This window comes from Papaver somniferum, chromosome 11 (genome assembly GCF_003573695.1).
Source record: "Papaver somniferum cultivar HN1 chromosome 11, ASM357369v1, whole genome shotgun sequence".
Classification (NCBI taxonomy): Eukaryota; Viridiplantae; Streptophyta; class Magnoliopsida; order Ranunculales; family Papaveraceae; genus Papaver; species Papaver somniferum.
Genome location: NC_039368.1, coordinates 121,713,393 through 121,725,349, shown reverse-complemented (window position 1 = coordinate 121,725,349; position 11,957 = coordinate 121,713,393). Strand labels below are relative to the sequence as shown.

General features: G+C 39.2%; 2 protein-coding genes across 2 annotated transcripts; one reads left to right on the top strand and one right to left on the bottom strand.

Moving 5' to 3' along the window:
• Positions 1 to 7,286: 7,286 nt before the first annotated feature.
• Positions 7,287 to 8,446, bottom strand: LOC113325040. Its single transcript, XM_026573280.1, has 2 exons — positions 8,350 to 8,446; positions 7,287 to 8,176 (listed from the first exon to the last, which is right to left on the bottom strand). The coding sequence occupies exons 1-2, from the start codon at positions 8,444 to 8,446 to the stop codon at positions 7,287 to 7,289; spliced, it is 987 nt and encodes a 328-aa protein (XP_026429065.1).
• A 1,206-nt stretch (positions 8,447 to 9,652) lies between these two features.
• LOC113321957 (CBL-interacting serine/threonine-protein kinase 5-like) lies at positions 9,653 to 11,521 on the top strand. The gene has a single exon (XM_026569942.1). It carries the CDS (start codon positions 9,851 to 9,853, stop codon positions 11,303 to 11,305), a length of 1,455 nt encoding a protein of 484 aa, XP_026425727.1. The 5' UTR covers positions 9,653 to 9,850; the 3' UTR covers positions 11,306 to 11,521.
• Positions 11,522 to 11,957: the final 436 nt, after the last annotated feature.

Sequence of the window (11,957 nt, the reverse complement as noted above, 5' to 3'; positions counted from 1 at the left end):
TGGCTCCCTCTGTATCTTCAAGAAAAATGTTTCAGCCGCGTCCCTGGATTTATCTCATGAATGCTTGATTGTTGTCGTGGATGGACCGTGATGAGCAGTCCCCAGTCACACTTCTATTTGGTTACTGAAGTTGCTTTCTCTGAGTAGGCTTGGGATCCATCGCGGCCTCGTAAAGTGTTGCAGGCGCCTTCTAGACAGAGAGGTGATGATATTCTTACGTTACACCTTTGAAGGGTGGATGACCTTGTCGTGCCATGACTTTTTGGTTGACTGTGTCTTCTGAGCTTTGACAGTGAAGGGATCTCGTGTAGAGCCTCAGTCCCCAAGTGTGGTTTTACATGTTTCCATCTTGTATGGTCGGTGAGTTGACCGTGATAAAGATATCATCTTGCATCCGTACTGGAGACTCATATTACTTCTTCCACGTGAAACTAAAATATGGAGAAGTATGGATTACCTTTGTAGTGGTTGTTGCTATGGTAAAGCTCTGGCTGGTATCGACAAACGAGCAGCAACAGTTCTTGGAAGCAGATGTGATCAGAAGGGACTACATTGTCGTGGGAACCAAAATAGGTTGGATGGAATTGCATGGGCGTCCATGGAAGAAAAGGGATTGGCTGGATGCGTAAGCAAGTAAACTATCCATGACCACGGGGTTTGGCGAGATGGATCAAAATGTGGCCACAACTACGAACCTTGGCTGGCTGTAATCACGATCCTTGACAGGGAGGAGTGTGGTGGCTACGAACCTTGGAAGGAAGGAGTGTGGAGGCTACGACACGATCTTTGGCAGGAAGGAGGCGTTGAAGCGGCTTCGGCTCTTGGAGAGGACGTTGAATCTTATGGAGAAAAATGCTGAAGCTTCGGCTTCGGATCCTGGAGAACCTTATGGAGAAAACGATGAAGCGTAGCGGCTGCTGGAGCGTTGAAGCGGAGCCGCTGCTGGAGAGAAAGTTGAAGCGTCTCTTGGAGAGAAACATCGAAGCGGCTCTTGGAGAAAAATCCAGTGAGGGCGCTATTAACCATTGACTTCGAAAAACGACTTGATACGATATGGGATATGGGAAGGCGGCACAAATAGTGTTGGTCGGCAAGTCGTGTTTTTCTCCTCATGGGAAAGAATACGCTTTTTCTGCTTGATTTTCCCTTGAAACTCTCAGAGACTTGACGGTTACAATATTGAAGTCGGAGGCCGCGTCAATCAGCGTGCTGTCAAACTCGACATCCTTCAAGTGAACAGTGGTTAGGAGTCCCCGGTTTCATCTATCAATCGTGCTTTCCAGGAGAGGTTAGGGTTTGGGAATGGCTTCTCTGGCTGGAAATAGCTGCTTTCCTGATGCAGTGCGGTTGAGGGCTCCAAATATGTCTTGACGCTGCGCCTTGGAGAAATACAGAATCTCACATAAATGTTTCATCATAGACTGCACGATTTTGTGGGGGAAGTCCCCAGAAATCATGCAGACGGGAAGAGGGTCTATGTGAACTCAGGAGGGTTGATGATTTTCTTTGCCTCGATTTTGGAGAAGTTTGTTCCTGATCTTCACGTGTGATGAAATTGGATTGATGATTCCCTTCTACTGGGCGTTCAAGAGCAACACGAGCCTCTTCATCTATAAACGCGCGTCCTGCTGAAGTGCCTGGGCCGGATGTTAAAAGTATTCCTTGTCAGCTCCATCTGGGGTTGACGCGACTCTTGTGGTAGCCGCTCCGTTAGTGTCTTGAGGAAAATAGGTATCTCTTTCTGAGTTGTAGCCATGTCTGTCTGAGCCTTACGAGAACCTTTTGTCTTTCCATCAAATCAACAGTGGTAAGAAGAGATCGGCTTCTTCTGGCTCCTCCAGTCTCTCGTCTTGATGGTGGAATAGTAGCGGCTCTGGTGATGGTTGGAGCTGTCACACTTAGAGAAACATTGGGGGTGGCGGCAGCGGCTCTGGCTCTGGTGATCGGAGGTGTAACGCCTGAAGGGACATTTTCTGCGCCGCTGGTGTTGGAAGTTGGCATGTTAATGCCATCGGAAGGAATGTTAACGCCGAGGATGATTTCAGCACTGGTGTTTCCAGGATTTGTTGTTGATCCAGACCTGAGTTCTACCATCTTGAGATTGGGGTTGAAAAAATGAAATTGGGACTTGGAAATTGATATTATAACTGAGAGATTAATCTCCCACTGTGGTCGCCAATTGTTTGTGGGTGAAAACTATTTCTGCCGGTTTTGGTAAATTTGTGTGTGAGTGAGAAACGAGTCTAGACCCTAAACAATGTGCTGAACGGAAGTACTTTTGATTCGAAAGATCAATCTGTACAATCCTGGCCTAAACCAAGAAATGGATGTTCCAGGCTTGATTCGGTCACAAAGTGGAGGAGAAGGGTTAGTCTTAGGGAGGGAAGCGAAGAAAGTGTTGATACCAGAATAGTTGATTCTGAAGGTGTGGTTGTTTACGACTTGTATCAGAAAGTAGAACTGGATAGCAGGATGGAAAGCTAGCAGGTGATTTCTGGATACTGTGTTGTTCTCTGACCAAAACTTGTTGTTTGGTGTAAATAGGTGAGACCTATTTATACAAGTCGCAACAAAAGGTACCCTGGTCTCATAGGAAATGGAAACGATTGAGTGGTGGAAGAAAAGGGTAACGTGTAACCGTCAGACGTTATGCTTCCATGATGAAGGAAATGAATTCGTGTAACCGTCAGACATTATGCTTCCATGATGAAGGAAATAAATTTGTTTACACCGTTACTTTTCACCATCACTAATTGTCCCGCTTCATGACACTTTCTTGTAACAGGCGCATTGCACGCCGCATACTATAAACCGCCAGACCAATACCCCGATGAGCATCCCCCAATTTGTGACATGTTTGATGTCTCGAGTGTTTTCGTGGAAAACATGTAGTGCTTCGCTACGTGTGGTAAGACAAAATCAAGGGACTTACAGCAGGAAAATAGCATGTAATGCTATTAGGCTCGTTTTGGCTGGTCGCCTAAAACTTGTCACATGTTTGTCAGTTCGGTAGCGAACTTCGATGGCTGAGATCGCATCTCATGAAGGAGGGTAGCCATTGATTATGGTTACTGTGACGGACCGGAAAATTACGCCTTTGGCGCATTGCTCCGCAGGCCGTAATCTCCCCGATGCGCCATGATGATGCTAAGATCCGGGCCTCAAAGATAGGCAAATGCACGTTCATTCGCATTTGCAAGCATGCTCGTGGAACATGATTCATCCAATTTAGCTTCCACACCGTTCAAACTCACCCTTGATCCGCAAAGGGTTTATTAAGAAGATAAAGACTTTCCTAAAACGGAAAAAACGGCCTTTTGAGGCCCTAAACGATGGAATTTGGCTAAATTATGGTGACCGTCATATCTTGATCTTTGGTCCGTTTCCAATCAAAAGTGACTCCTCTTGAGCTAAATTACGACACTCGGGTTTTTAGCCTATGTCAAACGCGTTGATAGGAAGTATGAGCATCCAGTGAATGGAATGCAACTTGCCTCATCAAGTTTGGAAACAATCATCTCTTGCGTCGAGCTACCGAGCTAGATGATATGAGAGGCCAGAATGTCGCAATCATCTCACAATTAGATGATATGAGCGACAAAGTGTTGGACCGGCAATGCTGCAACTCATTGTGGTTGCCTACTTACCCTTCTCTACTCTAAATGGATTAAGCATAGACCGTAGTTCATCCTCGAAGGGACATAAGATTAACCAACTCATTTGCAAGGTCGTAGCCTAGAAAAAATGGTAATATCCTGGTCCGTATAGGCCATTCCACCAAGATGTACAATGATTATGCATCATATGGTCCGCGGCATGGCATAGTAATGCCTTCGCACCACATGCCCCATTGGAAAGGCTACACAGCTATAAATGAGCCTTAGGCATCATTTATACTCTTCCGGCTAATCTATGAAGCTTACTTGGTGCATAGTCCGCATATGCACCTTCAACCAAGTAGCCCTCCCTATATATGTCTTAATGGAATTTCTACAAGTATGTTTAAGGGACCAAAATGACATGCCTGCTTCACTGTTACTTCACAATGACTGTGTCCATTCGCAATGACTGTGTCCATTCGCAATGATTGCGTTACTTCGCAATGATTGTGTCCATTCACAATGATTGTGTTACTTCGCAATGATTGCGATACTTCATAATGATTGTGTTCATTCGCAATCATTGCGTACAATGATTGTGCAACACTCGTTCGGCCAGCCCTCTCTAGACTGATGCACAATAATTGTGCGATATTGGCTCTAGGCCAATAGGCTTCATCATGCGCAATGATTACGCTACAAGCTCAAGGCCACCTATCCAACTGGCCTAATGCATCATGATGATGCAACATTGACCTTAATCCAATCTACCACTTACCACGCAACGAAAGCTTTGGATGAAGCTTCATCTCAGACCATGGCGCATCTTTTAGCATGCGCCGTGCTAAAAACACGGGGTGTTACATTATTCACCCCTTTAAAGAATTTCGTCCCCGAAATTCAAAACAAAACCATTGTGGACAAACTCTTCGGTTTGGATTTCCTGAGCAAGTCTCATACCAGACGCTCAGAAATCATGGGTTTCTTCAACATTATTGCCTACTCAAGAATCCAAAAAGAGTCCACAACATTACTAAGATTCTCAATTGGCCAGTGCCAAAAGGATATCTCAACAAGGTATCCTAAGGTATCCAAAAAGAGTTCACAACATTAACCACAATATGTATTCTTAACTTAGACCCAGTTGCATATAACAATAATATGACTGGTTATACATGGTTCGTTCTTGGCCTTCAAACACACATATAATAGAACTAGGGATGTTGAGATTTAACGGAAAAATTATGATGTATTTTTAGGCATGGATTTTTTTCATGTTCCAAGGCGCTGTTTTATTTACACCCAAGTATTAAACTACTACAGAAGACACGCCAAGCATAGTTTGATATATTTCACTAAACTACTACAATATGACCTAGCAAAAAATCTCAAATAATCACTCATTTTAATCTTGATGATAAAACTAAAAGGTAGTAATGTGATTTTTCTCCATCCATAATTCATATAAGTGTACTCAGAAATCGTATCTATATGTGTTTAGGTGACAACGGGACGTATGTTCAAGTAATATTTTATTTTTACATAATAGTAAAAATGATGAAACCAAAAAGGGGTCTAACATATTTTAGTTAAAAATATAGCATCAAAAATGATGAAACCAAAAAGAGTTCCAGCAAATTGCAGGTGAAACCAAAAGAAAAAACTTGATCTTAATGAAGCAAAAATGAAACACCAACAAAAAATTAACATGTTTAACTATAAAAAAAAAATCGACAAGAAAACAAATGAATAATAACAGTCAAAGAAAATGAATTCTCAAAACATAATCTCTTCCCCCTTTAATGAGAGCAAGCTTATTCAAAAGTCAAAGAAATAACTAATCTCAGCCGTTAGGTCTTCTCTCTTCAAAACAGAACTGTCGGATGATGAAATATTCTATAAGAGATTCCCGACACACAAATAAATTATGTGTGGCTTTTTTTCATTATTGGACGGGAATACCCCTCATCTTTTCCATCTATTTTTCTAAAATGTAATCCATTCTAGCATATGTCATGAGCTAGAGATCGGGAAAGGTTGACAAACGAGATGTTAACCCAAGCGAACTGAGAGTTCAGATTCTTGAGTTCAAAGACGTGCACAATTTTACTGGATATAAACTGATCCTACTTTTGATTCCACAAGCCATCATATCCATTTGACATGGTCATCACTTAAGCCCCGAATCATTTTATTATACCGTTTTGCTTTCATTTTTCATTTTATTTTTAAATCACGTTTCTTTTAATAACTATTGCCTCAGACTCTTTAATTATTCTAATAGCAGAGTGTTCTCTGGCTTGATTCTAAAATCAATTAATCTAATTGTATATCATAAGTTATAAACTTATACTAGGCATAGTGGCGTATACATATACTTGGTGAGTGAGATATCAATAAAATTTCGATATTTAGAAAGTAAAAAAATCATTGTCATGATTGATGTGGGTTAGTAAAAATCTTTCCTCGAGAGAAACCTATGTATTAGATTTTTTTCAGTCCAAGTAGCAACATAAATCGCCTATACTATTGGTCTCATTATTGATTGACTTACTTATCAGTTTTGTTGATCACTTGATATATTTGTGGATCCTATCTTATCCTATCGAGTTACAAACTTAATGATCACTTATGAAACATTTCAGGTTGATCGGAGATTTCTAACCATATGAGCTCGCTCTGTTATTCGAAGGAATATGATGACTAAAGAACTGGCCAACAAAAGTGAATACCCAAAAATAAAATATGTATGAAAAAAGACTATTGTTTGCCGACGTGCAACACATGTGCACTCAACTTGTAAGGTGTAAAACATCAATTGAACAATGTTGGAGAATCTTCATGACGATCGCATATCGTTTTCATAAGCTTCAATGGTGTTTGAGATTCGACTACTACGATTATATCAATCTGAATGATTTAAGATGATAATTCGAAGGATTATATCGTGGCTTCTCTTCTTTTCTCGAATTAAGCTGAAAATAAGACCAGACCTGAAAAACAGAAATTCTTCAATTTCTTCAACACTAAAAATTAACCTTTGGATACAATTCAAAGCATTGAGATATACGATCTAAACATTAATTCATGAGACGATCAAATATCAAATTGAATCTAAAACTAGTTTTATGGATAAAATAGGGAGAATCGGATTTATTTGAACCCTAAAATCCAAATACATGAAAATTTCAGTAGAGAAAATCTCGAATTCTATATGTAAATATAATCTCCATGAGTTTTATATCTGTTTCGCTAAAATTTTCATTCTAAATATCGTGTATATATAAGGAACGGCAAGATTGGAATTATAAAACCTAATAAAAACTAAATTTAAGAATTTTAAATGGAAATGAGGGTTTGGTTCCATTTTTATCGGATATGGTCTTTATGTAGGCCAAATAATATGGCTCGTGTTTTGGTAACTCAAATAATATCACACTGGTATTCTGGAGCTTATTATGTTGCTAATTTGACATTTTGTTAGCAACGCATGATTTCCGTCATCAAATGAATTTTTGGGATCCAAGTTTTTTTCCCTTTTTTTTTTCTGACTCAAAAAGGGCAAATTTTATTGAAAAAAATCAGTCCATCACTAAGGAAGTAATGAAAACTGGTGAAAAATACAAGACAACCTATGCAGTTGCCGTGAATCTTAGAAACAAATGTAAACTGAAAAATCAGAAAAAGCTAATGAACCACAGCCTCCCAATTAGACAGAACCATATTCAAAGTGATGCCTTCAAAAATTGAAGTACCCACACACCAGTTGTAAATGAATGCCTTTACACTGTCCTTCATATTCTCCACTGAATTATACTTACCATTAAAAACCCTTGCATTTCTTTCTAACCAAACTGCCCACCATATTGCAAAAGGAATGATGTCCCAAATCTTGGTTCTCAGACACAAATTCCTTCCTTTTTTCTTCCTCCGCTCCAAGATAGTATTCCTTACAGTTTCTTGAAAAACCCATTGAAGATTATAACTCCCTAAGAAATAATACCATATCTCTCTAGTTACTTCACAATGCAAGAACAAGTGATGATTTGATTCTGCACTTCTTTTGCATAAAAGGCAGCCATTCACATTATAAGAGTTCCTTAAGGTATCCATTGTTGGAGCAGCATCATAACATAGAGACCAAACAGATAATATTACCTTGTATGGAATTTTTGGATTCCAAACACACTTATAGGGAAACAACAGCAATCCTTCATCCTCTAATGATTTGTAGCACTCTGAGACAGAAAAAGTCTTTGTACCATTCTGCCATATCCTGTGATCTGCTCCAACTCCACAATTAAAAGTAGACAGCAAATCTAACAAATGAGCAACGTCTTCAATTTCAGAATCCTTGAGACTCCTGCAAAAAGCAAACTTCAAACTATCACCTGCATTCCTATCAATCATCTCCTGGATTGTAGCATCTTGTAATCTGCTTAAACTGAACAGATTAGGGAACAATGATTTTAAAGATTGGCCATTCAACCAAACATCCTTCCAGAAAAGACACCTATCACTACTGTTCACTTGAATGTGTATATTTTTCTCCACATGATCTCTACTCTTCAATATTCCTGCCCATAAACTCTTTCCCACAGCCTTATTAGTTATGTTTGGGAGGAAAGCCAACTCATTGCCACCAAACTTGTGATAAATAAGCTTTCTCCCAAAACATTCTCTTCATTACCATACCTCCAAATCCATTTAGCATGTAAAGATTTGTTCATCAGTCTAATTTTCTTCATACCTGCACCTCCACCTTCCTTTGGTAAATTCACCTTTTTCCAACCTACCCGACCTTTCTTAGGTTTCTTTTTAATTGAACCCCATAAGAACTGTCTCATTATTCTCTCTATTTGTTTCTCAACAGAAGTAGGAATTTGAAACAAGGATAAATAATAAATATGCAAACTGGATAAAACATTTTGAATTAACATAAACCGCTCCCTTTTTAAAAGATATTTCCTCTGCCACATACTGAGCTTCTTCTCAAAGTTTTGAAGAATGATATCCCAAAGTTTTTTTCCTTTTCATTTTAACCTGTGTCTCTTTCTCTAATCATATGTTTATTATTATTTTCATTGCATGAATAAACAAACAAAATCCTTTTAAGTCGGCAAATAACAGCTTCAAATAAGATTCTTACGGATGGGTTTAGACAGTGCCAAACCACTAATTTTCGTTTATCACTTCATTTTTATTTGTCTAAATCATCACAATACCGTAACATCAAATGACCTCACGAACTTTTGATTTTATATAGTTTTTGCCCTATCTGATGGTACAACAAATTTGTACCCTACTTAAAAAATTTACTCATAGTGAGTGACTAGAAACTCCACATAATAATAGAGTTTAATCTTCCCTGTTGGATATTCTAATGGAATTCTGTACAGCATCTCCTATGGATAGCGTGACAAATTATTAGTGGATCTGCCCAGGAGGCAGGTCTAGGGTGAGACGAGGCTATTCGAGAATACGCTCGCGTCTGCCACATTACTGCACTCCAGTCTCATTGCTGGAAAAGGTTAAAACTTGGTGACACTTGCCTCCTTGCACATCTCGCATAGATATATATCCGCAGACACTGGTGAAATCCTTCTTCATCCGAAAAGACATGTAAAACCGGCCATATAATTATTTTAGTAACCTTTGAAATTTATCCGGCTATTGGACTTATTTCTCACCGGCTAAGTCAGCTTTCTCCTCCAAGGACAACTACAAAACTACAAGTCAAACGGCTGTGAACAAGAGATAACAACCATTATAATCCTTCCAATGAAATCCTCGTCATCCGATGTCGCTGCAAGCAAAGCGATCACGGCTAAAATTTCTAACCGGATTGTCAATTTTTTTTCTTCTTTTTCTTCCAGAAAATGTCAAAGTTTGGATAAGGTTAAAACACATCCGTAAAAAACACTCTACTGCCATTGCAACCACTCGTGAGACCCGACTTGTCTGAATTAGTTAACGAGAAGCAGGGTGCCGGTGCCAATATATGCCTCCGCGTGTCGCCATGGAGTTGCCTCCAACTATTTATATGCAGGACTTTCTATGGGCTCAACTCCTTTTTACCTCCCAGAGAGACCAAATCCGGGTTCTCTCAATCCCATGTCTCCTCCGAGAAACAATCTCATATCTTTTAATCACCATTAAAACTAGGAGTAATCCGGGGCCTTTTTCTATGTTCAGCTATTAATCACTCCTTAAATCCTTGATTTTGTCATCCGTCTTCAATTTGTTGATTGATGATGTCTTCTAATCAGGAATCAGAGCAGAAAAATGGAGGTGGAGAAAGAAGAAGTACGTTGTTTGGGAAGTATGAAATGGGAAGATTACTGGGGCAAGGAACATTTGCGAAGGTTTATTATGCGAAAGAAATCCATTCCGGAGAAAGTGTAGCCATTAAAATCATAAACAAAGATCAAGTAAGAAAAGAAGGATTGATGGAACAAATCAAAAGAGAAATCTCTGTTATGAGATTAGTTCGTCATCCGAATGTCGTTGAGATTAAAGAAGTTATGGCAACCAAGGGAAAGATCTTTTTCGTCATGGAATATGTTCGTGGCGGTGAACTTTTCGCCAAAGTCGCAAACGGTAAACTCACAGAAGACACTGCAAGAAAATATTTCCAACAATTAATTTCTGCGATTGATTTCTGTCATAGCCGTGGCGTCTCTCATCGTGATTTGAAACCGGAAAATCTTCTGTTAGATGAGAATGAGAATCTAAAAATCTCAGATTTCGGATTATCAGCTCTACCTGAACATCTGAGAAACGACGGATTACTTCATACTCAGTGTGGAACTCCAGCTTATGTTGCTCCGGAAGTTTTAAAGAGGAAAGGTTATGACGGATCGAAGGCGGATATCTGGTCGTGCGGTGTTATTCTGTATGTCCTGTTAGCCGGATTTCTTCCGTTTCAGGATGAGAATATCATGAAGATGTATAAGAAAGTTTATAAAGCAGAGTACGTGTTTCCGAGATGGTTTTCTCATGATACCAAAAGATTGATATCCAAATTATTAGTTTCAGATCCAGAGAAGAGGATTTCGATCGAATCGATTATGAAGGTTTCGTGGTTCCATAAAGGATTTAGTCGTGCATCATCGTTTGTTAATCTGGCATCAATGGGAGGAGGAACAAGTCCATTCAAATTCGATGATGATAATAATAATAATAATAATATAACCAAATCAGTGTCGAAAACTCCATCGCCAACGAAACCAACAAAACCAGCTTTTTTCAATGCATTTGAACTGATTTCATCAATGTCATCCGGATTTGATTTGTCAAATTTGTTTGAGAGCAAGAAGAAAACGAAATCAATGTTTACTTCGAAATTATCAGCTTCAGCGATCATGATGAAATTAGAATCAGTGGCCAAAGGATTAAGATTCAAGGTCGCCAAAGTAAAAGCATTCAAAGTGAAAATGCAAGGTTCAGAAGAAGGAAGGAAAGGGAAATTGTTGATAACGGCAGAAGTTTTCGAAGTTGCACCGGAAGTAGCCATTGTTGAATTCTCAAAATCATCTGGAGATTCGTTGGAGTATGATAAATTCTGTGAGGACTGTGTTAGGCCTGCTTTGAAAGATATTGTCTGGTCATGGCAAGGATATGATAATGACAGCTCCGTCGATGGTAACAGTAGCGTTACCGGAAGTACTAGTTGTGCGGACTTGCAAGAGTTAACCGTTAACTGAATAGGGGGGTGTTAATGTAAAATTTTAGTTATGTCTGCTTTTTTGAAATGGTGAGAAACAAAAAGGGTGTCTTTTGTAAATATATATATAATACAGGGGGAAAGTGTGGTGTGTGTCGGGTTTTGTTAATGTGACCCGAAAGAGAAGGGTGTCCATTTCCACTGTTTTTTTTTTTCCTTTTTCTTTTTGATTAATCAACACGGATTTTGAGATTTTTAAAGCTTAAACAGTACAACTTGTCCGATTCCTCTGAGAAGAAGTCGCTTCTATTAGCTGGAAATCATTCATTAATGAATGAATTACTGGTTCTAAACCATAGGATTTGGAGTCATGGATACCACAATTAGGAGCCGCATTAAGAAAAGTCAGATTGGTAGAAGACAAGAAAAAATTGGAAAATTCAAGTGGGTCTATCCATTATCAAAGGCTGACTAATTAAAATAGGTAAAGCAGGTCATGATATTCCAACTACATTCAGGAAGACAATGGTATCAGTTCTCTTTATGAAGGAAGACATTTGAAATCCCGAATGCCAAAGCTGAGTAATGACATCTGTGGCGGAGTATATAAGATCGGAATAAAAGCCCTGATTCATTTCTACCCACAAAAGCCGAAAACCAAAAAGAAGAAGAATAAAGGAATGGCCATTTGC